This window comes from Aythya marila (assembly GCF_965140915.1).
Source record: "Aythya marila genome assembly, chromosome: 9".
Taxonomy (NCBI): domain Eukaryota; kingdom Metazoa; phylum Chordata; class Aves; order Anseriformes; family Anatidae; genus Aythya; species Aythya marila.
In genome coordinates, this window is record NC_139050.1 from 11,919,025 (window position 1) to 11,946,787 (window position 27,763).

The 27,763-nt window shown below is 64.4% G+C and overlaps 3 protein-coding genes across 3 annotated transcripts in view; 1 reads left to right on the forward strand and 2 right to left on the reverse strand.

Annotated features, from left to right (window-relative positions):
* KIF1A (kinesin family member 1A) overlaps positions 1 to 11,431 on the reverse strand; it is a 34,921-nt gene extending 23,490 nt beyond the window's left edge. Inside the window, exons 1-13 of the mRNA XM_082767764.1 lie at positions 11,306 to 11,431; positions 7,471 to 7,621; positions 4,188 to 4,264; positions 3,913 to 4,092; positions 3,452 to 3,517; positions 3,129 to 3,307; positions 2,726 to 2,837; positions 2,295 to 2,372; positions 1,943 to 2,008; positions 1,741 to 1,758; positions 1,462 to 1,537; positions 1,293 to 1,371; positions 1,070 to 1,212 (exon numbers count right to left, since the gene is read on the reverse strand). Of these exons, the coding sequence (XP_082623890.1) occupies positions 1,070 to 1,212; positions 1,293 to 1,371; positions 1,462 to 1,537; positions 1,741 to 1,758; positions 1,943 to 2,008; positions 2,295 to 2,372; positions 2,726 to 2,837; positions 3,129 to 3,307; positions 3,452 to 3,517; positions 3,913 to 4,092; positions 4,188 to 4,264; positions 7,471 to 7,576 (1,180 nt within the window). The 5' untranslated portion in view covers positions 7,577 to 7,621; positions 11,306 to 11,431. The remainder of the gene's footprint in view (positions 1 to 1,069; positions 1,213 to 1,292; positions 1,372 to 1,461; positions 1,538 to 1,740; positions 1,759 to 1,942; positions 2,009 to 2,294; positions 2,373 to 2,725; positions 2,838 to 3,128; positions 3,308 to 3,451; positions 3,518 to 3,912; positions 4,093 to 4,187; positions 4,265 to 7,470; positions 7,622 to 11,305) is intronic.
* Positions 11,432 to 13,070: 1,639 nt separating this feature from the next.
* AGXT (alanine--glyoxylate aminotransferase) lies at positions 13,071 to 16,489 on the forward strand (the record flags this gene model as incomplete). Its single annotated transcript, XM_082766731.1, has 11 exons — positions 13,071 to 13,313; positions 13,396 to 13,588; positions 13,829 to 13,893; positions 13,970 to 14,070; positions 14,190 to 14,260; positions 14,520 to 14,604; positions 14,798 to 14,893; positions 15,112 to 15,181; positions 15,289 to 15,384; positions 15,560 to 15,688; positions 15,939 to 16,489. The coding sequence occupies 11 exons, from the start codon at positions 13,071 to 13,073 to the stop codon at positions 16,044 to 16,046; spliced, it is 1,257 nt and encodes a 418-aa protein (XP_082622857.1). The 3' UTR covers positions 16,047 to 16,489.
* Positions 16,490 to 16,623: 134 nt separating this feature from the next.
* Positions 16,624 to 20,033, reverse strand: MAB21L4 (mab-21 like 4; the record flags this gene model as incomplete). The annotated part of the gene is made up of 5 exons (XM_082766730.1): positions 16,624 to 16,757; positions 16,869 to 17,225; positions 17,702 to 17,855; positions 18,634 to 18,856; positions 19,574 to 20,033. 5 exons carry the CDS (start codon positions 20,031 to 20,033, stop codon positions 16,665 to 16,667), a joined length of 1,287 nt encoding a protein of 428 aa, XP_082622856.1. The 3' UTR covers positions 16,624 to 16,664.
* Positions 20,034 to 27,763: the final 7,730 nt, after the last annotated feature.

The following is a 27,763-nucleotide window of genomic DNA, read 5'->3' on the forward strand; positions in this document are numbered from 1 at the left end:
ACACAGACAGGTCGGGATCCCTCACCTGGGGGCCACCACTTCTAGGGGACAGCCAGCTCCTGATGGAGAACAAGAGCCCCATCACTTCGTGGAGCCCCCCACCTCCAATTTGTCCTGTTCCTCCGATGCCCCCCAAATGGCCCTCAGCAGGACCGGTCACTGAGGCGTCCCGAGGCCACTCGCACCACGCTGTGCTTTGCCTGGCGCTTTTTTTTCTCCCGGGAGCACGGACCGTGCCCGCACAAGCAGCGCCAGCAGCAGCAACCAGCCCAGCAGCAGCAAGAGCAGCAGCAGCAGAAGCAAGGGGAAACACAGTGACAGCATGGGAGCGCGGGGCTTTTCGGTGAACGCACCGCTGGCGCCCTGCCTGGCAGATTTGCAGGGCCTCACCCTGCAGAATGCGTGTCCTGGGCTTGGCGAGGGCACGGGCGCAGTGCAGAAATGTCCCTGTGCCACCCGTCCCCCCAGCGGGGCACCAGGCTCCACTGCTGCCCCTTCGCTAGCGCCCTGGGGCCAGCTCTCGCTGCCCTTTCCCATGCTGCACGCATGCTCCTCGGCACAGCCTGCGCCTCCCAAAAAGCAGAGAAGCAACACAGAATACCAGTGATGGGGAATACACACATTTGGATCCTTCCGCAGCAGGATGGGCTAAGAGAGAGAGAGGGCAGGGAGCAGGGGGGAAGACAAAGAAAACAGAACAAGAGTGGGTTCATCTCGGTAGGATTCATGGCAGCCTGAAAGCACGGGGAGGAGAGGACACGGACTCCAAGCATCCTCCTGGCACCTCGGCCGGGCACCCTGCAGGATGCTGGCAGTGGGAAATGGGGAGGGGCAAGGGGGCTGCCGGGGCAAAGCAGCTCCTCTGGGACAGCACACGTGTGTGCAGGGCCTGCTGGGGGCGTCCCAGCAGGGGTGGTGGCAGCGGGGAAGGCAGCCGTGCCCCCTGCTGCATGGCAGGGCAGACAATGAGATGGCCGAGGTGCAGGGCAGGACACGGGGTGGCTCTGGGGACGTCCCCTCCGAGACACCAGCCTGCCTCTGCCCAGCGCCGCCCTGGCGCGGTACCTACTGTCAATGATGTCCCCGAGACCCTGGGCGTAGAGAAGGTCACGCAGACGGGCCACCTCGTCCTTCAGCTCCCGGATGAGCTTGTTGTTGGGGTCCTCGTTGATGACGGCGTTGCAGCGGATCTGCTTGGCGCGGTCGGCATACCTGGGGAGAGGCACAACCCTGAGCAGCTGGGTCCCGAAACCTCCCGTGCCCTCGTCTAGCTCTCTCCATCCGGGGCCTACCTTAAAGTGCTGAGGGTCTCGTCGTAGTTGATGTCGGCGGGGCTGAGCGCAGCGACCATGGCGGTCCTGGAGTTGCCCCCTGCCCGGAGAGATGCCAGGCATCAGCAGGGCGGCTGTCCCTGCGGGGACCCTCACCCCCTGCCATGCCCCCCTGTGCCCGTGTCCTCACCCAGGTTCTCCCGCAGCAGCCAGGTTAGCACCGAGTCCCGGTAGGGGATGAAATCTGTCTTCTTCTTCTTCTTGTTCTGGGGAGAGGGAGCGGAGGGATGGGCTGCCAGGCTGCTCGCTCTCCCCCAAGCAAACACCGTGACCAGTGCCAGCGCTGTCCCCAGCCACAGGTGGGCACCTGCGGTGGCACCTCACCCCTAAAGGGCTCGTCGCAAACCACCCCACAACCCACTCTCACTCTTGCAAACCCAAACCCACCCAGCCCTGCCCGAGCACATACCTTATTTGGCCCTGAATCCTGCAAAGAAAGCAGAGAGACTGCTTAGCTCTGGTGCAAAGAGAAGAGAGCAGTGGGGAGGGAGGTGACAGTGAGCTGCTCCCCTCCTCTTCACCCAGCACAGGACCCCAGGTGCTCCATCCCTGGGAGCTTGGGTGCTCCATCCTGGGCAGCTGGGCGCCCCACCCCCCCTCCAGGTACCTACCATTTCGGCCAGAGCAGAGATGACTTTCCCCAGTGTGGTCAAGGACTTGTTGATGTTTGCTCCTTCCTGGTGGAGAGACCAAAAGCCCAGATCCTCAGGCCCTGTTTCAGAGCAGCGCTAAAGCCCGGTGCACCGAGAGGATGGAGAAGCCCCAGCACAGGGCGGGCAACCAGCAACTGGTCTTACTGGGCGACCAGCACCTCCCAGCTGGGGCTTGCAGACCCTGCTGGTACTGGCACTGGACAGCTCTCAGACAAAACACCGCTGAGAAGTGGCAGTTTCCAATGCAGTGTGCAAGGAATCAGGCAGGGAAAGGACCAGTGACACCCAGGGACCCGCGCCACGCTCTCACCTTCAGCCTCGTGCCCTTCGCACCGGTGGAGTCAGCTCGCTCGCTGCCAGCCAGGTCCACCAGGCTGATTTTGCTGACCTGTGGGCACAGACAGCAGCTGTGGTGGGCTCGGCTCATGCCTAGCGTGTGGGCAAAATGCCCCCCACCACAGAGCTGCGCCATCAGCAAGGTGGGAGGAAACACCTTCAGCAACCGTGAGCCTGCTCTGGAGGCGGAGGTGGGTTTGGCCAGAAGCAGGGCTCACATTCCCACCAGCAGGGGCAGTGGCCACACGGGGCCAGAGATGTCCCTCCACGGTGGTCTGGGAGCCCAGCATGTGGCTGGGACTTAGCCCCATCACGTTTCAGCCCCCCAGCAGCCACACGGTGTCCCCCCACAGGCACTGTGGCACACGGAGCCCTTGCAGTGTTCCCCTGGGGCTGTGCCCTCACCTTCTCGGTGGTGATGTCCGTCTCGGCATCGTGTCGCTTCTGGGTGAAGATGATGTTGAAGACAGCGTGTGAGCGGCTGCTGGTCTCGTTCATGTTGGTAGCAGCCACCGTGCTGCAGGGAGAGGAGGGCAGAAGGTGTGACACTCTGCAGGGGACAGCAGAGCGGCTGGGGACAGGTTCAGGACAGGGGAGGTGATGGGAAGGCCACTGCGGCCACAAGAGGACTGTGGGCTCCAGGAGTGACTGGTCAAATCGGGACACATCCTGCCTCACCTGGGGACCTCAGGCCCTGCCCACAGCACCGGGGACAAAAGCTTCAGCCCACATGTAGGTGCCTGGGGACACCCTTTGGGGACATCTGGAAGCCCTTCAGATCCTGGTGTTCTCCCGCTCCCCCACTCACCGGGCCTTGTTCCCTGAGTCCATGAGATCCTGGATGTCATTGTAGGAGGTCACAGCCAGCTTGGAGAGGTCCTCAACATAGGGGCCCATGAGGGGATGCTCCCTCACCCGCAGGTTCCCCTTGTTCTTGGGGTTCAGGAGGTCTCTCACCCGCTCGCAGTATATCTCCATGTAGCTCACCTGGGGACGGCACACACGGGGCTCTGGGTTTTGCTCAGAAGTAACACACGGCCGGGCACACGCTGCCGTCACGCCAGGCCTCCACCAGCCCATCCTGCCCCCGGGAGGCTCGGGCCGGAGCAGGCAGGAGGCGCGGTGCCTTACCTCCACGGAGTAGGACATGTTGTCGTTGGTCGTGTCGTTGATGCGGGAGAAGAGGTCCTCACACAGCTGCGGGGGAAAGAGCCAGGCTGCTCAGCCCCTGAGCAGAGGGATGCTCCACTCCGGGGCACACAAGCCACGAAGATTTCCACCTTCTTGCCCCAAAAGGCAGAGCAGCGGCGATGGGACAGCTCTTGGCGGGGTGGCAGGAAGGCCCCTGGTAATGTGGGGGGGACCAGCACCCGCAGAGCCTCTCCCTGCTTGGTAGGGACTTGGGCACAGTCCCTTGCTCACAGCCCAACCAAACCTCTGCTTCACCCACCTTAAGCCCTGGGGCCTGGGTGAAGCTCCCCGTGGTGTCCCCTGACCTGCAGCTCGTCTCCCCTGCTTCTCCTTCCCTCCCAGCCACCCTTTTCCCTTGGGCACCCCGCTCAGGTCAGGGGGAGCCTGTCTCCAGGCGGTACCTGTGGGATGATGCCTTGCTGGTCCTTCTCCTGCTTCCCCATCATGGTGTAGGATTTTCCAGCCCCTGTCTGCCCGTAGGCAAAGATACAGACGTTATAGCCTTCGAAGGCATGCTGCAACATCTCCTCGCCGATGTCCCGGTACACCTGCTTCTGAGATGCATAATTGATGTCTGCAGGCTGCGGAGAGGAGAGAGGGGCGATCAGAGAGGCCATCCTGCTGCATCCCGGCCCCGCTGCGGGCTCCAGCCAGGCTCCGGCTCCCCGCCGCTTACCGTGGTGTGGGACCAGTAGGAATAGTCAAAGCTGAAGCTTTTCGGTGTCTCTTTGGGTTGCTTCGGGTTCAGGATGGCTGGGGACAGAGAGAGGGATGTGAGGGAACCGGGTGGTACCATCGCCTCCTGCATCCCGGGCAGGCTGCGACGGGCTTGGTGCCAGACAGATCCCTGTGGGCTGGGAATCAGGACGGGGTCCCTCCAGCTCCACCGTGGGGGCCAGGGAGAAGGGCAAAGGCTCTCCAAAATGCCCCGCGGAGCGTGGTGCAGGGAAGCTGCTCCTTCCCTTGGGCTCCTGCTCCATCACACACCCGCAGCAGCGCCGCGGGGACAGCCCCCGGCACGGAGGTCCCAGCCCTCCCTGGGGGCCACGAGTGGGGCAGGAGCAGCCGCGAGGGCTCTGCCTCCTGCTTGCTCCGTGTTTTATTTTCAGTACCTGATCTCCCCGCAGCAGCAGGGTGATTAATGCCCTGTGTTAAACCACCAGCGGAAACAAGAGCCTGCTTTTTCCCATCCCCTGGTGAAAAGGACGTTGCCATGGAAATTGGAGACTGCATCTCTCCTCTTTCTCACTCGTTCGATGTCTTTTTTTTTTTTTCCCTCTCCACCCCGTAGAGTGTTTATGATGTTTTTCTTTTTTATTTCTGAAATAACAGGCACTCGGAGAGATGCGTCAGAAGAAACCCAAAGCAGCAGGGCAGTCACGGGACGCGGCGCTCAGCCATCTCCGGTGACATTGGAACGCCCTTGCGGGTTGGGAGGGGTGCCACGGCCCCGGCGGGGCTGCTTGGGGGGGCTGGGGGGACGCAGTGCCCACCAGAGGGGCATTCAGCTCCCTGCAAGGGCCTGCCAGGGCACAGAGGTGGCAGCAAGACCAGGGTGCCCCCAGCCACCGCCACGGTGCTGGGGCTTTGCCGAGCAGCTGGAGGAGCCGCACAAATTCACCCCGTATCACAGCGTCTCCCCCAGGGTGGATGCTCGGCTGCTGTCCTGCTGTGTGTCCATCCACAGCCCCCCCAGCACGCCAGCAGCACGGCCTGCCTGCGCCGAGGCACACGGTGACCCAGCACACTCCTGCTCGGGATGGTTGGGGAAAAAAAACAACACCGCTTGTTCTCCTGTGCTCCTTACAGGCTGGGTCCTAAATTAATGATGAAGCCTGCCCACGAGTGCCAGGGTCGCTAGGGAACGGGCTTGGCTGTATCAGATGGACAAGCATGCCCATGACCACGGAGGTGACAGAGGAGGTGAGGGGACAGGAGGAGAGCTGCCACCGCTCCTGGCTGCTGGTCCCAGCACACCGACATGCACTCGCCATGTGCAGGGTCCTGCGCTGGGCAGGACAGAGAGGGTGACACTGGGCTGTACGTCTGCAGCTGGACTGGAGCCAGAGGCTGGCTGTAAAGGCCAGCAGGGTGGGAAGTGGGGTTTAGGACCAAAAACCACAGCAGGGAGCTGCCGGCAGCCAAAGCTCACGGCCACAGCCCAGGCTGCACCTCGAGGAGAAGGGGCTCAGACATCCCCTGAGCTGCCACCAGGCGCAGGTCCCTGTCGAGACCCAGACCTGGGTGGCACCGTGCCTCCCCTGGGGCTGGGGATCACCCACCCTTGTGTGGGGCCCCTCTGGGCAGAGGTGGCTGCAGGGGCAGGCAGAGCATCTCCGGTGCCTTGTGGCCAGATGTGAAGCTGTGGGGCCGATGGTGCTTTGGGACTGCCCCGGGAGAGGCCGAGGGGCGGATGGGAGCCTCAGGCATGTGGGGGCAGCAACGGGAAGGGGAGGCTGCTGCCGGCACCGGTGCCGTCTGTGCCGGGCACGGGGCTGAGGAGGGGCCGGGGATGGCACCGAGCAGCTCCGGGTGGCAGCCCCAGCTGCAGCTGCCTGGGGGGGGGCAAGTCCCCAGCCTGGACGGGGCTGGGAAATGGAGAAGGAACCGTGCCACAGCCCGCTGCGTGTCCCCTCCCGTCCCCAAAGCTGAGGTGCTCTCCGTGCCCCTTTTTTTCCTGGTTATTTGCCACTGAGTGGATGGGTGCTGCCGGGGGGCTTTCCCTCACCGCCCGTCCTGGTACTGCTTGAACCCCACCTGTGTGTGGGGGGACCCTGGGGTTTCACACAGCTGGAAGGGGGAAAAAGGAGGTGGGGAGGAAAGAGAGACAAGAGAGGGAGGAGGAAAACATCTGGAGATATCCCTCGGCTTTGTGACAAACAAGGGACGAGTATTGAGCAGGATAAAGCAGAAAACCTACACGGAGAGAAAATCATCATCATATTTTAAATCCCTGTGTCTCGCCATGACAACTAACATCTCACAAGGCCCCAGGCTAGAATAAAACCCTGGAGAGCAAATGTCTGGGGGGGGGGAGAAACGCCTGGAAAAACGCCTGGGCTGGCAGCACCGGTGGCCAGGCTCCCCCTGCCCCCGGCTCCCAGACCCCTGCCATTCAGCGCCGCGCTCGCCCTGGGGGACGCGGCTCCAGCCGGGGAATATTAATGTGCTCATGGGAAGGAAGCCGGGGTGTCCCCCCCGCCCCGTTCCCTGCAGCACCGCCACAGGAACAAAGCAGCAGTGTTGGTGGGTGGGTGGCCACCGCGAGCCAAAGGGGGCGGCGGCTGGAAATTTGGGGGAAAAAAGGGCTGCAGAGAAGGGCTGGCTCCTTCCCCCTCAGCTCCCTTCCCCAGCCGCCCCCTGCGCCCGGCAGGGCTTAATTAATTACGCCGAATGAATTATGCAGAGCACAGACCCCTTCCAGCCACGCCAAGGGGATCAGCCCGGGCTTTGTCGATTCATCCATCGCCCAGCGGCTCTGCAGCGGGGGAGAAAAACCTCGCAGTCAGCAAAGGGCCGGCTGGGAGCTGCGGCCGTGGCACCCACACTGGAGGGGAGGGGGGGCCGTGCCTGGCTGAACGGCTGCCACGCTCCGAACCTGATCCTTCTTGCACCCCGGGGACCCGCCAGACGTCCCCAGCACGTCACGCTCGAGCATCCTCGCCGGCGGCACGGGGGTGGCTCGCGCCGGCGGCGGTGACGCAGGAAGCTCCAAGCCCCGCAGGCGGGCGGGAGTTATTTTAGATGCCATCCCATCTGGAGGCTTTCAGAGCCAAAGAGAAGGGCCGCGGCCACCATTTTCACCACCAGCACCTACGGCTCGGTATTTAAAGAGGGGTCGATCCCCGCTCCAAACCCCTGATCCTGAATCGCATCCGCGCGGGGACGGGGCGTGCGCTCTCCTGATCCCCCCCCCCCCATCCCCTGGTTTAGGGGGGTGGCCCCGCGAGGGTACTCACTGGTGGTGCTTCCCGACATCTGGATGATGCATTTGGACTCCCGGCTCATCTCCCGGGAGTTGAAGGGCCGCACGCGCACCGCCACCTTGACGGAGGCTCCCGCCATCGCGCCAGCCGGAGGTGGTGCTGCTAGCGGGGAGCGGCGGCTGTCCTGCGCGGGGGAGAGCAGGAGGTTAGGAGAGCTCGCCTCTGGACCCCCCCACAGCACCACCCTGATGGAAAATGGGCGAAAGGCTGAACCCAAATCAAGCCAAGAGGATGGGATTTCCAGTAGGACTAAGCCATTTGGGAAGCCAGCACCGGTGCCTGCCAGCCACGCGCCCTGTGGTGCCCCTTTTGGGTTCCTACAGCTGGGGACAGGGCTGCAGGGCACAGCCAGCATCACGCAGCCCCCCACGGGCAGTTCTTCCACTGCTTGTCCCCACAGCCCCGTGCCCATCCCCAGAGCCTCCTGCCTGCAGCCCCTGCACGGCAGGACCACGGGGAGGAAAACCAGCACATTTTGGCTCAAGGGCAGGTGGCTGATGGACAAGGTCAGACTGGCTGATGATCTTTGAGGTTTTTTCTAACCTGAGCAATTCTGTGACCCCACAGCAAACGTTTCTGTTTGCCCATCAGTGCAGACTGACAGCCCCGATGTCCTGCCCTGCGCCGCAGGCTGGCACTCAATAGCTATTTTCCACTTAATCTAGCTAACCCGACGATCAATTATCTCACCGAGCAAGGGGCAGCTCTGCCAGCACAGCCCCAAAAGCCTCCGGGAGCGGGCGGGAGATGGCACGAGGGCAGCACAGGGGCAGGGGCAGGGGCAGGGAGGAAGGGGCAGTGCCTGCGGGAGATGAACGGGGAAAGCACTGGTCCGGCTTCGGTTCCTTGAACCACATCTAGTGGCAGCCAGAGCAAGGCAGATGGGTTCTCCTCGACACAAGACGGCCTTTCCCGTGGCACAAGTGAAAATACAACTCAATTTGTGGAAAATATGGAAGAAAGAAAAACCCACGTAACAGCCCCAAGAGATGGGAACCGCTTTGAAAACAACTGGGTCTTGTCAGTTTGGTTTTCGGTCCCAAAAGGGGGAAAAATAAATAAATAAATAACAACAGATATGCTCTGCCCAACGGCAGGTAGATTCATGGTGCAATGGAAAATTTGCAGCCAGAAAGGGGGGGCAATAAACAAAAAGGAAAAAAAAAAAAGTGGGTTTGTTTGTTTATTGGGGGTTGTTTTGGTTTGGTTTGGTTTATTTTCTGTGAAATGACACGATACCTGGCTGGGTGGAAGGGCTGCCAGGCCATTTCCCCCCGCAGCCCCCTCCAGCCCCATTTTTCCCCCCCAGGTGCTCTCCTCGCCGCGTGGCCTCGTGCCGCAGCCATCCCTCCCCACGTGCTGTGCTGGTGCCCCTCGGTCCTGCCGGCTCGGGGTCCCACCCCACCCTGCCCCTGGCCTCATCCTCGAGCTATAACCGTGCCTTCTGCTCCCCTGCAGCCCCGTGCCCAGCCCGAGCCGACTGCTCCAGCCACCTCCTTGTCCAGCCCCGTGCCCGCTGCGTTGAAGCAGCCCGGGCTCCATTTTCTGCCTCGAGCCGCTCCATCCATTTCCTTCGGCTTCCTCAGCTGCCAGCGCAGCCTCCCCCTCGCCCCGCTGCGCCTTGGCGGTCCCAGCGCTGCCATTCTCCGACCCGCGGCAGCGAGACAAAGGCTGCCTGTGCCTGAGCCAGGCTGGCGCCGGGCCGCAGCCCCTCTGCGGGCCTCCCCCTCCCCGTGATTTGGGGCGGGGGTCTCCGGCCAGCTGCGGACCCCACACACACAGCCACGGGGCTGCCCCATAGGGAAGCCCGACGGACCTGGAGCTGCGGTTCCCCGGCAGGGCTCGCCGCCCCCGGCACCCTACGGAGAGAGGTGGGCGCGTGGCGGCGGGGAGCACCGCATCCAGCCCCCCCCTCGGCCAGCCAGCGGCTCACGGGGCCGGGCTGGCAGCCGGAGCGTGGTCCCTGCCCAGGGAGGGTCAGCCAGCGCCCGCTTTAATCCGCCGTCGAGAGAAATTCAATAGCGCAGCCGGGCGGCGCTGGGAGCTGGGCCAGCAGCCCGCTCCCCGCGGCATCGGGGTGGGAGGCACGGAGGGAGCCCCCCGTGGGGTCACCGCGGCCGTGTGGCGCATCCCCCCCCCGGTAATCCGCCCTCTCGGCCACCCGAGGGCTAGGAAGCAGCAATTAACGGGATCGGCTAAGATTAATTGGGCAGGGATAAGCCAGAGAGGGCTCCCGTAATCCCGAGGATGCCCGCGCCAGCCCTGCCCCACCCCACCCTGCCACCACCGCCAAGGTGACCAGCGGGATGGGGCGCACTGTCCCCCGCTGCCACCCGTCCCCCGCTGCCACCCGCGGGTAACACCTCCCCGAGGAACACCGTGGGGACCTGCCACAGCCCCCTTCAAGGAGCACCCCGTCCCCTGGGTGCCGCAGGGTGCCACCGCTCCAGCCACAAAAGGTTCGCCCCTCCCTAGCCCTGCACCCCCCTGGGGTCCCTGCCCTCCCTCCAGGGACCCTCCCCACGGGGCTGCCGCTCCCCCCGTGATGTGACACAGCGGGGGCCGGCCACCCACCCCTCCCAGCTCGATGGCCAAGCCCCCGTGCTGTCCCTGTCACCCAGGCCTGCAGGAATTGCTTATTTATTTATTTTTCCCCCTTATGGCGGGGTTGCGCAGCCTCCACCCTGAGGGCCGCGGGAAGCATCTCCCCTCCATCCACCCGCCCTAAAATCAGCCCCCGGGGCTCCCCCTGCTCCTGGGGGGTATCGGGGCAGCGTCCTCACCCCCCAGACCCCGCTGGCAGCAGGATGCCCCCGCTGCCCATCCCTGCTCCCTCCGCGCGAGGGGCCGTGACGGTGCAGTTTTTCGCCCTGCGGCACCACGCGGGCTCGGGCAGCGCCCGGAGGCGAGCCGGGCCCTGTGGGGACAGCATGGGGCCGATGGCTTTGTCCCCACCACCGGCCACCTGCCCCCAAACTCCTCGCCACCCCGGTGCGGGACACGGCGTTGGGGCAGCCTCGTGCCACCTGCACCCCACATGGCTGAAATCTGCGGGGGCACCGCTAGCGGGGCTTCTCCGGCCCCGTGAGGCTGCGGACACCACCATGGGGGGGACACTGGGTGCTGGCACCCCCTGGGGAGCTTCAGCCACCGGTGGGGACGGGGGTGGCGTGCGTGTCACCACGGTCACCCCCTCCCCGACCAAATGGATGCTTGGACACGCAGACACCCAGACAAGGGGCTCGGTGGGGTGTGCGGGGATGGGGACAAAAGGGGGCTGAGCAGCGGGGCCGTGCCGCAGCCCCCACCCCACAGGTCCCCCCCTCGACGTGGCGGCCCTCCCGGTGCCGTCCCCAAGGTCAGCGGTGGCGGCAGCCCGTCCTTGCCGTGCCCTCCGCCACCGCCGCCGCCGTTCACTCTGGAGCGGAATGAGGGCGGGATGGCAGCCGCACAGCCCCAGCCACCTGCCGCGGAGGGCAACGGGGTTGGGGGGGGGCAAAAAAAAAAAAGCATCAGGCGGCTGGTGCCGGGCTACCGAGCCCCTTACCGGCACCGGCAGGGCGGGGAGCACCGGGGGCATCGCCCCCCCACACACACACCCGGGATCCTTCTGGAAGCCGGGGCGGCTCCCCCGCCTGCCTCCCCCCGGTGCCCGCAACATGGCGGCCGCCCCCTGCCCACCCCCCCCTCACCCCTCACCCCTCATCCCGGGGGGGGCAGCGCGGTGCCGGTGCCGCAGCCCCAGCCCCGACCGGGCAACAGCGGAGCGCTCGCTCCCTCCTCCTCCTCCTCCCGCCGCCGCCCCTACCTGAGCCCGGTGCCCGTGGCCGGCGGGGCGCTGCGCTCAGCCGCGGGCGGGGGGGGCCGGCATGGGGCCGCGCCGTGAGGAGCGGTGCGGAGCGGAGCGGGGCCGGGGCTGCGGCTGCTGCCGGTGCCGGTGGCGGTGCCGGTGGCGGTGGCGGTGCCGGTGCGGGCGGTGTCAGCCCCGCCCCTGCGGCCCCGCCCGTCCCCGCCCCGCCCCCGCGCGCTGATTGGGTGATGCCGCCCTGGGGGGTGGGGGGGGGAGATGGGGTGGGGGTCGGGGATGGAGCGGTGACGTCAGCGCATCCCCCCCCCCACACACACAGAAGGGTTCGCGCTGCGGAACCGCCGCAAGGGCGCGGGGAGGGGCGGGGCCCCCCGTGTCGCCATGGCAACCGTCACCATGGCAACCGTTACTATGGCAACCGTTGCTATAGCGACCGTTACTGTGGCAACCGCTACCACTGCAACCGTTTCCACAGTAACTGTTACCACGGCAACCGTTACCATAGCAACCGATACCGCCGTAGCCGTTACTATGGCAACCGTTACTATGGCGACCACTGCCCTCCATCTCCTTTTCAAGGCCAATAGGGCCTGGGTCCAAAGGCACGTCCCGGGCAGCAGGGGGCGGAACAGCAAAGGCATGTGATGGCTGTAGCAGCAGAGGGGCCCATGGCGTAGCAGTCGGATCAGTAAAGGAGCCCGCAGCTCCCTCACTGCCTGGCAAACCACCCGTGTCTGACTGTGGCCCCACACGGCTCTGTAAGGCCTCAGAGACTGCTCGCCAGGTGCCGAGCGATCCCACTGCCACCTTGTCATTTTTAGTTGCAGAGTCCCACACCTTGACCTCAATTTGGTCCCATGTTTCAGGCTCATAAGCTGTCTGATTGTTAATAAGGAGAATAAGCTGTAAGGTTTCCAGGACAGTCTTTGTTCCTAAGGACGTAGGATTCCCCACAACACACAGCTGCTGACCAGTTGTGTGCGCGGGTCCCCTTCTCTCAGCTCAAGCTTCTTCCCAGCTCCAGTGCACCCATTCCCAGCGACTTTCTGTACGAGTTGCTCTGAGCAGTTTGCTGAGTTTGTCCGAACCCATCTTCATGAGGCAATCAGTGTGCCTGTTCCTGGCCTGGTCACCGTTCTGCCAGCCTGTTCCTTTTCATTCCTTCTTTCTGCTTCTTTATTGATGACGTAACTTCACCACATCGCACTGCCCTTTTTTATCTTGAGGGCAGGCTCCCCTCTTACATCCTTCTCCCCACAGCAGTCCTTTTCAAAACAACTTTTCATTGGTCAAACAACTTTGCATATAACAGCAACAGCAAACACCCAGAAACTTCCATGCCTTAATTGCATGGAGTCTCCTGAATCACCCTTCTTTGTTCCCTCTAAACTCTTTTACATTCCTGATGGCCTCATCAGAGTATGATGTTACTATCAACCATGGGGCTTTCCAACCCCCATGGCCACATTCCCACATCTCCCTGTTCTTTATTAATATCAACCATTTTCTAGATGCAAACTACCACTCCTTATATAACAATGGCAACAGCCCCTCTCAGGGCACGGGGCTGTTTCATGGTAGCCATGCGGTTGCCGTGCTCATGGACGTTTGGGCAACCCCAACGGAAGGGTGCTGGGGCCGCAGGCCGGTGCTGGTGGCACATTAACCGGGCTGCGAGGAGGCCAGGGCAGAGTCCGTGCTGGTGGGGGGAGCGCCGCAGCCTGGGGTCAGGGTCCGGGGGGACACAGAGAGCTGCTGGCAGGGGATGCGCCGCGCCGCAGTGCTGGGTGCCGAGCGGGCCGCGGCTGCCGCTCCTCTCCTGCGGGCTCAGCTGCGGGGTACGGCGGGGCACGCCATGGCCACCATCCCGCCACCCCAGGCGCTGCTGCGGCCGCTGGCCGTGCCGCAGAGGCTGCTGCTGGGGCCGGGCCCCAGCAATGTGCCCCCCCGCATCCTGGCGGCCGGCGGCCAGCAGCTCCTGGGCCACATGCACCCCGAGATGCTGCAGGTGAGGAGCCCCCCGTCCCTGCCTCCCGCACCCCGTGGGGGGCCAGGACGAGGGGTGACAGCGGCGCCGGTCCCCACGGCAGGTCATGGATGAGATCAAGGCGGGCATCCAGTACGCCTTCCAGACCCGCAACCGCCTGACGCTGGCCGTCAGCGGCACCGGCCACTGTGCCATGGAGGCTGCCCTCCTCAACCTGCTGGAGCGCGGAGACACCGTGCTGGTGGCCATCAATGGCATCTGGGGACAGCGTGCCGCCGACATCGCCGGGAGGCTGGGTACGCTGCGGGCACCCGGCTGCGGGGGGGCTGCCGGGACGTGGCCTGCTCCCGAGGTCCTGTTGTCCCCACTCGGGTGGCCTCATGCAGCAGCAGAGGGCTCTGGGCTTTGATGGGGTGACGGTGACGTTCCCCCTGTGAACGGCGCCTTCTGGTGGGCCCCTGGTTAACGCCTGACCCATGCACTGTGGCTGGAGGCGAGCTCAACCCTCCCTGTCCCTCTGCTCAAATCCTTCCCAGGTGCTGAGGTCTGCGAGCTGCTGAAGCCTCCAGGCGAGTACTTCACCCTGCGGGACATCCAGGAGGTGCGGGGCAGCTGTGGGGCAGCGGGCATGGGGCCGGCCCCTCAGCAGCATTCACCCCCCTGCTTTTTTCCCCCAGGGCCTGGCGCGGCACAAGCCCTCGGTGCTCTTCATCACCCATGGCGAGTCCTCCACAGGGGTGCTGCAGCCGCTGGAGGGGCTGGGCGAGCTGTGCCACCGGTCCGTGAGCCCCGATGTCGCCTGCCAGGGCTGGGACATGGGGATTTACGTGCTGGGGACACGGGGGTGGTGGCAGCAGGGGGTGGCAGGGTGTGGGGCTGAGCCCTGTCCTCCCCCAGGCACGGCTGCCTGCTGCTCGTGGACGCGGTGGCGTCGCTCGGGGGAGCGCCCATCCTGATGGACCAGCAGGGTGAGAACCACGGTGCCACCATGGGCACACAGGGGACCAGAGGGGTCCCACATGTCAGGGCTCACACCCCCCCCACCTGCTGCTTCGTGCTGGTGCCGTCAGTGCCCTGTCCCTCTTGAGGGATCATCGGGGTGTCAGTGTGTCCCCCAGAGCAGGGCAAACATGACCGGGACCTGCAATGCACGTCCCCTGTGCTCTCCGCTGGAGGCAGAGCATGGGGCCAGTGGGCTGGGGGCTCAGTGCGGTCCCTCTCATGCAGAGATTGATGTCCTGTACTCGGGGTCCCAGAAGGTCCTCAGCGCCCCCCCCGGCAGTGCCCCCATCTCATTCAGCGAGCGAGCAAGGTAAGGGTGGCCCTGAGAGGCGATGGGCTGGGGGCACGGGGGGTCGCTGTCCCCCCTGCTCTGCCAGCTCTCTGCCAGAGCCATCCCCATGCAGCGGTGCCAACCCAATGCTCGCTCTGGGGCTGGCAGTGGGTAAGGGGCAGCTCTGCCCTCCCCTCTGCTCTGGCTGCAGCCCTGCACTCCGCTTTTCCAGGGAGAAGATGCTGAGGAGGAAGACAAAGCCCCAGTCCTTCTACCTGGACATGGGCTGCCTGGCGAACTACTGGGGCTGCGATGACAAGCCACGCATGTGAGGGCAGGCTGTCCCGCCACATGTTGCTTCCCTTCACCCCCAAAGCCCCCTAAATGCTCTGCCCCCCTGTGTGGGTCCCCTCGGTGGGGGCAGCAGGGCCCTGCCACCCCTCCCCATCGCCCACCCTCCTTGCAGAGTCAGACATCAGCCCCGGGGGGCTTGCACGAGCCACCCTGCGGGGGCTGAGCCCACCCGGGTGCTGCTGGGTTTTGCAGGTACCACCACACGGCGCCCATCAACAGCTTCTTGAGCCTGCGGGAGGGCTTGGCCATGCTGGCGGAGATGGTGAGCGGCGTGGCGCAGGGCACTGGGTGATACCTGCCCCGTGGCAGGGTCTGGGGGGAGCCACAGGTGCCTGCAGCGGGGCCCTACTGACTCCTCTGTGCCACCAGGGCCTGGAGAGCTTGTGGGAGAGGCACCGGGCCAACTGCACCCTCCTGTGCCAGGGGCTGCGGGAGCTGGGGCTTGAGCTCTTCGTGAAGGAGGAGGTGGGTGCGGGGAGCCCATCTCGCCGGGCTGCACGGCACCGGGCGGCTGGGAGCGTCCCCATGGGGGGCTGGATGCTGGAGAGGAGCCCCCGGCCTCCCTGCTGGGCTCTCCCCTCACGGGGCTCACCAGGGTTGAGGAGGGCTGCGGGTTGAGCCCCGTTGCTCTCTCCACCAGGCGGCGAGGCTGCCCACCATCACCACCGTCAGGGTGCCTGAGGGCTACGCCTGGCAGGAGATCACGGCCTTTCTGATGAACAAGCACAGCCTGGAGATCGCCGGGGGCCTGGGGCCCTCCGTGGGCAAGGTGGGCAGCGCGCTCCCCTCCCACCTCCCCCCGGTCCCCCAGCCCGCATCCATCCAAAGGGGAATTGCTGCGTGTCATCGAGCGGCTACGCACACAGTTAGTGAGGTCACACGTCTTTACCGTGACTGAGGGTGATAAATAGGAAGAAACGGGGAGCTCCTCGCACGCCCCATGCTCTGTGGGAGCCGGTGCTCACTGGGCACAGCCCCAGGTGGATTCTGCAGGGAGAAACTCGTCCTTCTCCTCCCAGGTCTTGCGAATCGGCCTCATGGGCTACAACTCGACCAAAGACAACGTGGACCGTGTGCTCGGGGCCCTGCACGATGCCCTGCAGCGCTGCCGCCGGAGCAGGCTGTGAGCGCCGTGAGCCGGGGGGTTCCTCTGCCCACCGGGGGACCTGGCAGGAGGCACTGCGGGACCCCCATGGGGCCAAATGGGGCCACACGGGGTGCGCGGGAGTGGGGCATGTGCTGGTGGCGGTGGGTGGCCGTGCCTGCATGGCACCAGGCGTTGGATCCTCGTGTGCCAGGTGGGAGCACAGCATGTTGGCAGGACGCAGCACAGGGGTGGCTAAAGCCTTCCTCCCCATCCCTCACGTGGGGTCACTCCTCGCCCCGGTGCCCTGGCCCCACATCCCCACCCTCTCCACCTCCCCCAGCCACGACACTCAGCAGCCCCATGGGGTGGAGGCAGGACCCGAGTGCAGGCCCTTCCCCTCCCGGCCCTTCCATCACCACCACCACCCCCCAGCTGCCGCAGCCGCCGTGCTCCTTCCCTGGCACCGCCTTTCCTGAATAAAGCGCCCCGGCACCACGCTGCTCCCCTGCCTCCTGCCTGGTCTCGACGAGTTTCAGCGCCCGCGTCCCCATTTCCCCAGGCGACAAGGCCCAGAGCCCCCCGCAGCCCCCTTTCCCCTCTCCCTGCGGACAGTGGGGGTGAGCAGGGGGCGCCTGGACGGGGCGGCAGCGGGTCCCACTCAGCTCCTCGTGGGGATTTCTCTCTGCACCTTGGTGAGGAGCTGGGACATAGCCGAGCGGCGCGCGTCGTCCTGGATCCTGTAGACCTGCAGCTGAGCAGACCCGTGGGTGGTGAGGGAGGGGAAGGGGCCCCCTGCTCGGCTCAAGCCCCACGGGTACCCTAGGTGGAGGGGCAGCGACCCCCATCGTGCCCCCCCGCTTACCTGGCTGAGCAGGATGTCAAAATAGGCTGTGTCCCAGTACGCCCTGTTCTCCGCAGGGAGCCGCAGGAGGGCTCTGAGCTCAGGGTCTGCCTGCAAGCCCTTGGTGCTCGCGGGGTGCCCAAAGTGGAAGCGAAGGAAGCGCGGGGGGTCCTGGGCAAAGGCCTCCACCTTCTGTTGGAGCGAGGCGAGGTCCAGGGGCTCCCCATGGAAGAGGTTCTCCTCCGGGCGTAGGAAGTGGGGTAGGCGCCGGGTGGCCAGGCAGCGCAGGAGGACCACCAGCAGCCTGTAGACCGAGCCCTGCAGGTCCTGCCAGTCCTCCGGCGAGGGAAACAGCTCCGTGCTCCACAGCAGCACCATCTGCGGGGTGGCGAGAGGGGGTGCCTGGGGGAGCACGGCCTCCTCACCAGGGCTGTGCCTTCAGATCCCCAGCAGGAGGTGCTTTGTGCGGGAGAAACGCAGACCGTGCTGCTTTTTTTTTTTTCGTTTGTTGGTTTGGTTTTTTAAAATGTCAAAGAGCACGGTATGAACTAAAGCCCACTGGATTTGCTTTCAGCTGGGGCCGTTCCCTCGTCAGCGATGACTTTGCTGCCTTCGCCACCTCCGCCCCGGCGAGCCAGCACAGGGCAGAGCGCACCGAGATTGTGACACCGGGTGCCCAGAGTGCCACAAACAGGTTGGGTGGGGAGAGAGGCTTTTGTCAGAGCAAACCCCGGCCCCAGCCCTCCACCTCCCGGCACAGGGATGCCATCCCCAGCAGTGACTGAGCCGCAGCAGGGCCTGGGAGCCCACCGGGGCACGCGGCGCCGCACAGCCTGCGCCAGGACCTGCCCTACCTTCAGGTGGTCGAAGGAGAGGCCGGTGCTGCCATCCTCCTCCCTCCAGTCCTGGCTGCTGAGCTGCTCCAGCAGGCGCAGGCTGTCCAGCCGGGGCCCCTGCAGGGTGTCCACTGCCCACAGCAGCTTCAGGACGGGGAGGTGAGCCGAGGATCTGGAGAGAAAGCGGCTCTGCTGAGGGAGGCTGGAGACCCCACGGGGCCCAGCCGGGGAGCTGGGGAAGGATATCTGCAGCGCCCAGGGCTCTGCTCGCAGGCACTGCCACGTGCTGGCACCCTGGAGCCGAGGTTCCCCAGAGCAGAGGCCACATTTAGAGCCGCAAGCCTGGCTGCACCTCCACAGCTGGGATGGCCGGGTCCCCACGGCACGCAGACGTTTGTGCAGGTCCCTCCCAGGGGGCAGCTTCCCCACACCAGAGCTGGGAGCAGCTCCCTGCAGCCCCGCCAGAAGCCTGGGGTTTGGCCACAGCCCCAAACCCGCCCCGCTCACGGAGCAAGCCGCCTGCTCGGCCCCTCCTTGGGGCTGGGTGGCTGTGCGGGCAGGAATGCAGGTGTCACCCCAGCCCCTCGCAGCTTCGCCCCGCTGCTCTCAAGAGGCCAACGTGCACGCAAAGCCCGAGCAGGAAGCTGAGAGCCACCACCCCGTGAGCTGGTTTAGCTCCTGCCAGCAGCTCAGGGGCCTCCTTTGGCACCTGAACACCCTGCTGGCACGGCACGGCCCGGGCAGGCGAGCTGCAGCAGCAGGATGCACGGCACACCCCGTGCACCAAGGGCATGGGGGCTGCTTTCCTGTACCCCCCAGGCAGGAAAATCATCCCGTGCTTGGCTGGCAGCGCTCAGCCTCTGCTCTCCCACCCTTTCGGTGCTGCCAGCCAGGGTGGATGGGCACAGGTAGGGCCGCTGCTTTGGTGCACACATGCTGGAGCCACTCACCTCCAGCAGCGGGGAGAGGCGGGGATGAAGTGAGCCTCTGCTGTGGCCTTCTGGAGGCTGCCCTCGGGGAAGCCCCTGTCGCGCTGCCGCCCCTGCAGCCTGAGCGGCTTCTGCTGCCTCCTCACCACGGGGACGATGTCGAAGCGGACGGTCTTCCAGCCACCACGGACCAGCAGGGACAGCTCTATGGCATCTTCCTTCAGGTTTTCGGCGCTGAGGTCACCTAGATGCGGAGGGTTTGGCCATATCGCGGGAGGAGAGAGGTGAGGAGGTTACCGCAGCCGGTCCCGCAGGCTGAACTGGGTGTGCACCGCAATACCTGCGGGCTCGTCCCACCCCACTCGAGTCATCCCTCTCCAATGCTGCGGTTTGGCTGTGGTTCCCCGGCGAATGCCATCTCCAAACCCCGCTGGGGTCGTTTTCGGGAAGGAGATGCATCGCTGCCGGGGGGCTCAGGGCCGGGCCAGCGGAGCGGGCACAGCAGGCACCCACGCAAGCCCCGAGCGGCAGAACAGGGCTGCACGGTTTGGCAGCAGAGCCGTGCCAGGAAAGAGAACGTGACCTATGAAATATTGATCAGGAAAGGTCTCGGGCTGCAGGGGCAGAGGAAGAGGAAGCGTGGACTTGGCTGAGGAGGAAGGAGGGAATGGTGGGCGTGCTGGGGCCGGGGTAGGACACTTTCAGACCCTCTCTGCCCTTCTTACAGCCTCCTCCAGGGGCTGCCTGCACTGGGCGCTGTCAGAAGCCAGCAGAGCCAGGAGTAAAGCAGCTGGGGCAAGCCAAGCACGCCAATTCCCCATGGAAATTGCAAGGACTAACAGGAGAAGCATGCCCATGCCAGCACCCAGCGAAGGGTTGGCATGTCAGGGAGCGGTCAGTGTCCCCTTCCTCAGCGGGGAGCCAGCTCCCAGCCGGGGCCGTGCCCCGGTGCCATACACACCTGGCTGGAGAAGGAAGCGGCGCTGACAGTGCACGATGGCCGAAACAAGGAGCTCTTTCAGGTGCTGGAGGACTTTGCCCGGCGCCAGGTGCCGCACGGTGCCACTTCCCCGCTCCATATCACCCGCGCTGGTCCAGTCCTCCACGCCGGTCACCGCAGAGGGCACTTCGAGGTGGCAAGTGCCCAGTTTCCCAGGCTGGCACGGCCGTACCCGCAGCGCATCACCGTCGAGGCGCAGGGGCACCTCCACCCTGACGGCATCCTCAGAGGTGTGGAGCGTGAACTCGAAGGCTTCCAGGTTCCTGCAGTAGTCCACGAGGAAGCGGGGCTCCACACTGTGGACGTGCTCCAGGAGGGTCAGCAGGATGTCCTCCGCCTGCTGGAATTGCTGCACCCGCTGCCCCTGGCGGGACACGATCACCCCCAGGCAGCTGTGCCAGCGGGACCCGCCGGCTGCCATGGCTGGGGCCGCGCAGCTCCACCAGCTGCGAGTGGGAGCGCGGCGCCGTGGGATGGAGGGCGGGGAGGCAGCGGGTGCTGGGCGGAGGGAAACCCCGGCTGCTGACAGCTGGGGCGGGAGAGACCGAGCCACGGCATCGCCCCACGGCATCGCCCCACGGCATCGCCCCACGCAGCCCCGCTCTCCTCTGCACACTGCCAGCAGCCCTGGCAGAGGGGTGAAGGGGAGATGGGGCCAGGATGGGGCGAGGCGTGGGGCCCCTCTGTCCCCGGGGCACCTGTCTGTGCGCACCCACACGGCCCTAAAACCACACAACCCCTGCCTGCCCTTCCTCAGCGCTTTGCCCTGCTGTCATGCACCCTGCAGAGGGTGTGGGAGGCGGATTCCCTGCATGCCCCTGCCTGCCTTCACACCGGGGTCCTTTCCCCTGTCCTTCCTCTGGGAGAGGCTGGAGGAAACAGAGGTTCAGTGGTGCCACCTGATGCATGGGCATCCCTGCTGCTCCACGACAGCCTGAGCCCTGCTGGAGGCTCGCAAGCAGCCGATGGGTACGGATGGGGTGAAGCTCTGGGCCACCAGGAGCAGGACAAGGTGAGCCCAAATCCTTCTTTCTCCGCTTTCGCAAAGCAGCTCAGAAGCCTCTGGGAGAGGCTTTTGGGGCAGAAATTTGCAGTGGAGGGGACCGGCAGGGTGAAGGCTAGTAGCCCTTGGTGAATCCAGCCCGTGCTGTGCCCCTGGGAGGATGGCTGGGGCTGGGGCTGACAGCAGGGACCATGATGGAGACGCAGAGGAGGAGCGGGCGTGCTCGCGCTGCAGCATCTGCTTAATCCGCCTGGAAACCCCTCGGGAGCTCTCGCAAACGCGGGGTGGTTTGGCTTGTTTTCCAATCTGCACTGCATGCCTGGGAGCAGCAGGGAATCAAGGGGGTATGGGGGGGGTCAGGTCTCATAAGAGCGGTTCAAAGGGGTACACACACAGGAAGAAAACACACACACCCCCTGACGCAAAGCGAACAGGCCCTGGAGAGTGAGGAACTGCAGCCAGAACAAGTCTGCAAATCATTGACATCAAAGCTTGTGCAGGAACCAAACGCAACTGCATGAAAAACCTCCTCCCCCAAATTCCTGCGGCGACCCTCCCCACCTCTGGGAAGCAGGGAGCTCTCGGACCCTGGCTGGGAGCATCGTGGCTTTTCTCTTTGGTTTGGGCAGGAGCAAAGGCAGCGCAGCCAGAGGCTGGGTGCGCCAGCATCACCCCAAGGGCTCCAGTCTAATCCCTGCTCGTGGCTCCAAACCGGCCTCAGGTCACCCACCAGCTCGTCCCGTCCCCTCACATGGGTCATGGCTGTGGGACCATGCCTCAGGAAGGCCACGGATGCTTGATGCAGTGCAGAGAAAACAACAAAATGCTTCAGGGATGAGCCTGGCCCTGCGGCAGGCTCGCAGGACACAAATCCTGCCTGCAGGTGAGAGGCACGGCCGCACACGGCGATGTGAGGGGTGTACAGGGCAGAGCGAGGACGGGTAAGCGAGCAATAGGCTCAGACTCGGCACAGAAACATTCGAGGTGAGGCGTCAGGAAAAATTTCCTAACAGCACTGTCAGTTAGGCCATGGAACAATCTTCCCGAGGAGGTGCTGGAATCGCCACCGCTGGAGTGGTTCGTGCCTGGTCTAGACAAGTCACCCGGGACGCTCGCGGGGAACGGCCCGGCGCTGGCAGAGGGGCTGGGCTGGATGAGGTAATAGGTCGTTTTCCATCCCTGCATTTTATGGTTCTGCGAATTTTCACTCTGTTAGAAACGAGGGAGAGAGAAAACAACCAAAAAGGAAAAAAAAAAAAAAAAAAAGAAGAAGAAAAAAAAAAAAGAGCAAGGGCGAGCAAGAGAGAGGAAAAAATAATAATAATAAAAAAAAACCACTGGTGGCACAGGGGTGGCTCGGATGGCACCCATCACGGCAGAGGCACCGCAGCGGGATGGGACCCTTGAGTCCAGCCACTGCTCCGAGCTGGGCTCAGCTCCTGCTCTGCTCCTCCTCCGGGCTTCCTGGGGGAGCCTCCCAGCCATCACCACCCCCCAAAAAGAGAGTGGGGCCTGACGGAGAGGCAGAGGTGCTGCTGGAGGCCAGGACGTGGGAGGCAGATCTGCCCCCAGCAGACCGAACCCGGCTGCTCCGCCTTGCTCCCTGCTCCAGCGTGGGCTGGGGGGCTTAGGGGGGCCACACATCCGCCACACGCACCCCCTAATGTGGGGATGGGGCCGAGCGGAGGCGATGAGGACTGCCCCTTCCCAGCAGCCTCCCGCACGCCCCAGGGAGCCAGGAGTCAGCCTCAGAGCAGAGCGGCCTCGAGCAGAAAGGACAGGATGGGGTGGGGGGGAGAGGGAGGCAGGGGACTGCGAGAGGAAGAGAGAGTAATTTAACATGACAGGCTGTTTATTTTGGCAAAAACGGCCTCCTTTCAACAGATTTCAAAGCCCAGCCCCAGGGCTGGGGGGGGACCACACAGACAAGTGGGAGAGCAGGGACTGGGGGCGGCCGATGGGGCTCCCGGACCCTGCAGCTGGGCTGGGGTCCCGCGGGCACCGGGGCTGGATGGGGACGGAGAGGGGACCAGCAGGGATGGAACAGGGACCAGTGGGGTTGGAGTGGGGACCGTTTCTCGCTGGTGCCCTGGGACTGGGGGCGCACACAGCGGGCGGTGGGGGCACGAACCCAGGCGCGCTCCCTCCCGCACGTGCTCGCCCGCACGCACACGTTCACACGCTCCCCCCGGCCCCGGCTCCTTCCTCCAGGCCAGGGCTCAGCTGGAGCCTTGGCTCCCCCAGCGAAATTTCAAAAGAGGCTTTTTTTTTTTTTTTTAATAAATAAATAAAATAAATAAATAAATAAAGCTGCTAGTAGAGAAATAATTATTATAATCACATTAAGAGATTGGCCGTAAAAAGCCCTGCGAGAGCTGCCTTAGCGGGAAAGGCTGCTAACGGCGGGGGGGGGGGGGGGGGGGGCGGTTTTCCTACGTTTTGCTCTTTTTTATTCAATCCCAGTCCACCACCACCCCCCCCTCCTTCCTCCCCTTTATCCTGGGAAATGAAAACAATTTATTTAATGATGGATCGTCCCTTTCTCTGGTCACTGACCTTCTGGGTGAATTTCTGCTGAGCTCGGCGGAAAACGCGAGGCTCGCTTGCAGATCCCATCTGGGGGAGGGGGAGGGGAGGGGAGGGGGGCGCTCACCCTCGTCCTTCCCAAAAACACAGCAGCAGTCCCGGGGAGCAGGCCGGGGAGGCTTTGGGCAGCGTCAGGGTTTTTCTGAGCCCCCCCGGACATCCCCTTGGCCACGCTCTGGCCCTGCTGCTCTGTGGGGGCTGTGGAGCCTCCTGGAGACCCCCCACCCCGTCCTCAGCTCCCCTCTCTCTTTCCCTCGGTGCTTTTGGGGGCTCGGGGGGGTTCCTAGCACCCCATCAGAGGCGGTGCTGGTGGGACACGCGGTGCGGCCACGGGAGTGCATGGCTCCATCACCGACGGGCTCCTTGGCCCCTGAGCTCCCTCGGCTGGGTCCGAGGGGCAGGGGCAGGGTCTCACCCCGAGCCCCCCGTTCCATTTTCGGCTGCTCCCTCCCTCCTCCGCCCCCCCGGTGAGCGGCACAGGGCCGTGGTTTGGTGCTGTCAGCACCCAGCCCGCACCACATCCCCCCCGTGCTGCCCCCCGGGGCAGGGATGGAGCAATTCCTCGTCCTGCCCACTCCCCTTTGGCCCTTCCTCTGTCGTGTCCCGTTGCTCCAAACGTGGTTCTTGTAAAAACGCATAAATATTTATACAAGAATAATTCAAAAAACATGGTCTGTCAAATAATCAAAGCACCAGCACATCCGAGGAGCTTTCGGCCAGATTGGGAAATCCGTTGCTGCTTCCCGACGCCACGCTGCGATGCTGGAGGTGCTCGCGGCCGCTGCTGGCCCTTGGGGCCGCAGGACTCGCCGGCGCTGGGCAAGTGGCCGGGGTTGGTTGCGTCTCTTACTGCACGGAAAAGCAACGCCATGTGGGTTTGCAGGGTGGTTGATGTCCTAATTAGCACGCCGGTTGCTGGTTTGGGGGCCGCAGCAGAGAGAGGCTTTCACTGGAGCCAGCTGAAGCCTCTCGCTGCCTTGTGTCCTGCCCGGACAGGTTGCCCTCTCCTCAGGGCTGCCCCTGGCACCAGTCTGAGTCTCAGCCCAGTTTCGGCCCCGTGTCCCGCACCAGGAGGCATCAGGAGCCCAAGGATGTGCGAGGTCTGTGAGCCGGGGCTGTGCTGAGCCGTGCTGGCAGCCCCTGCCCTCTGTCTGTTTGGAGATGCCCCCTTCTTACCCAGAGCCAGCAGGTGAGCCACTGGAGCAGAGCTCACAGCCCCCAGCAAAGCAACGAAAGGCGGCCCTATAAAACCACCAGGAGAGGAAACAAAGCCCTCCCCACGCCCCCAGCCGGGCTCCGTGCACTTGGAGTTGTGCAGAAGGACCCAGGGAGCCGTTCAACACCCAGAGGCCGCTGAGCACCGGTGCGTTGGGGCGGAAGGGCCGGCGGGTCAGCACGAAACGCCTCATGTTCAGTTCAGCACGTGGTTCGGATTTTGCTCTCCCCCTCCGTTACAGCCAGCGAGGCCAAGTCCAGAGGGTGTCCCCGCTGGTCCCGCATGCACGTGATGCCAGCGGGTCCCTGCGAGGGGAGCTGGCTCCGGGGGCGCGCTGCTGTCTCCGGGCAGGAAAGGCGAGCAAGTAGCCGGGGAGGCGTGCGCGTGTGCGCGCGGCCGGGGGAGCCGAGGAGCGGATTAGGTTTTAATGAAGTTTTGAACTCATTGCCTGGCCCGCATTCAAAGAATGCAAGAACGCTAATCATGCACACATAAATGCGTGTGGTGGGAAGCGCCTGGAGGCTGGCCAGGAATACAGAGGTTACTGCAACACACATCTCGTGCTCCTGCTCCCCAGGCGCCTGCTCCCGCCCCTCGCCTCCCTGCCGGGCCCCGGCTCCAGCTTGCCAGGGGACACGGCCCGTGGGGACGAGGGCATGGGGTGCCCCGCTGCTGGGGTGGCAGCAGGGCCCCCGAGCCGCCTGGCTGAGGCACCCGGGGCTGGGTTTTGGCTGAGCTATGGAGGCAGGTTCATCAGCTGCCTGCCATGGGCCGTGTCCAAGCGCGAAGGGTGGCAGTGAGCAGAAAGAAACGGGGCTGGGGTGGTGTTCGGGTGGCCCCACTCTGCTCTGCTCACGGGAACGTGGCTCTGCTCAATGCCAGGTGGAGGGGACATCCCGGGCTGCCCCACTGTGCGCGGGATGCGTTCCCATCCCCACCCCAAAAAACCCCGGCACCTTTCTGCTGCCCACCAAACCTGGTCCTGGGCTGGGCTCCGAGGATGCCAGCCTCGTTTTGGGGGCTGGTGAGCAGAAGGGGGTCCTGAACGCAGCTCCATGGCCGCTGTGGACAGAGGAAAGGGGCATTTGCTCACGGAAAGGGAACAGGAGGCGGTGCCGAGAGTACATCCAGATGGTGCGGGACACGGCTCCTTTCCCCCGCGCTCCTCCCCAGCGCTGAGCCCGGCTTCACACCAGGTCCAGCTTCTGACCCAGAGGAAATCGCTCCGGGCCGTGGCCAACAGCTGTTTTCCTGACTTGGTTACTGCTTTCAATTTACTGTCCCGAGGAGGCTGAATTCAGATAGCACATTGCCGTGTCCCAACCCCCCCCCACATGCCGGTGGGGAGCTCCGTGCTGCCCGGCCCTGTGGGGAAAATGTGGTCCCCATGGGACAGCCGCTGCAGGGGCGCTCTGGTGGGCAGCTGGGGGCGGATGCATGGCCTGGGTGAAGGGGACAACGTGGCCACTGCACCACCTTGGCACGGGATGCTTTCCGGTCCGGGGACAGCCCTGTCCCCAGTGCGGGACCCAGCATGGGGGCTTGGCACAGCCCCGGAGAAGGGACAGGGGCCAGGTCTGGGTGGGAGCAGGGCCAGCAGATGGGGGCTTTTTTTGGGGGGTGGGGGGTGACTTCCAGTGGGGAGCGAAGGGGCCCGGGGGTCTCCCTGCAGCGGGGCCAGCACCGGGGGGCTGCGTGCGCGGCGCCCCCGCCTCGCCTCCCGCACGGCGTCCCCCGGGCCGGGGAAGGGGAGAGCAGCCTAATGCCTTCCAGAAGATCAGCTGTAAATGGCCAGGGAGGGTAATTCATATCAAACTCATAAACCCTTTATTAGTGTCTCAGGGGGGAAATCCGGATGTGGCCGTTTATTTATTTTGGATTTCGCTTTTTTTTTTTTTTTCTCTTTTCCTTTTAACATTTTCTTCCAGGAGATTTTTAAAGGGACAGGGCTGCCTTGCCTTTCTCCGAGGTTCATCTCGCTGCCGCTCGGTGCAAAGTGGCCAGGGCCGGGCTGAGCACCGCGGGCTCGGCGCCTGCCTACAACTGGGCTTCATGGGGCTGGCTGGATGTTTGCTCTCGGGGTGTTGTGAGGGCCAAGGTGCCGTGGGGTCTCCACGGCTTGCACAGTGGGACTCTGAGCCAGGGGCCCCTCCTGGTCTCCCGCTGGAGCTGGGGGGTTGCCCCCTGTGGTCAGTCGGACCCCCGCCAGTGTGTGCAGTGTGGTGCATGTGCAGACACAGAGGGCAGGGGGGGCCCTAAAAACACTTCCCAAAGGGCCTCCGGGTCCCTCATGAGGGCCACAGGTGGGGCTCAGCGAGGCTTGGCGCTGGGGGCAGCGGCGGTGAGCCCCCGCTCAGCCTCACCCTGAGCCCTGTGAGAGCCTGGGCGCTCACAGCCCAGCACTCCAGGCGGGGAAACAGCTCTGAGGCAGCCCCGAGGCCCCGTGTCCTGCCCCAGCCCCTCCTGCACCTCCCCAGCCCCTCCGTAGCGCTCCAGCTACGGCAGTGTCCAGCGTGGGCGACCATTTTGGGGACCCCCCCTCCAGCACTAGCATCCAGCCGGGTCCCCATGAGGCAAACTTTCCGCGGGGGCACCCACATAACGGCCCCCGGCGGTGGCGGAGCCCTGCTGCTGCTCGCCGCTCGCTTCAGCCCTTACATAATTTGTTCCATTTGTTCCATAATTTGTGCCTCGCGGGGGATTTATATCGCGGGGCTGGGCAGGAACGTGCGGGCCCCCCCTGCACCCCCTCACCCCCGGGGCTGCCCGGGGGACGCTGCCCCTCCTGTCCGTGGGGCTGGGGGCACCTCGGGGTGGGACAGGGGACACGGGGGTGTCGTGGGCTCGCTCCCTTTGCCAGGAGAAGTGTTTGTTGTTTTTTTTTGTGATAAAACGGGTGATGCCGGTGATAAACGCGTGGGGTTTATCGTTACGGTGTTATTGTTGTTAGCATTTCTTTTATTTATTTTTATTTTTTTTTCCCGGCGGAGACAAAGAGGCCCTTGAGCCGAAAGGGTAACTTCAAACATCGCATTCCAGAGAAGAATTTCCTGATAATATTTTTAGCACCTGAAAAAAAAATAAAAAAATTAAAAAAAAAAAGAGGGGAAAAAAAAAAAAAAAAAGGCAAATAACAGCATTTCTCCCCTCCTCCCCCCCCCACCCCCGGGCCCCGCACCCAGCGCCCCCCCCTCTCCGCGCGTGGGGACCCCACAAGGCCACGCCCATCCTCATTTCCATAACCCCGCCCCCTGCTTTCACCCCGAGCTCCCATTGGCGGGGACTCGCGGGGCTATGCAAATGTCCGCGGCGGGGGCGGGGCCGCTGTGCGGGCAGCGCGGGGAGC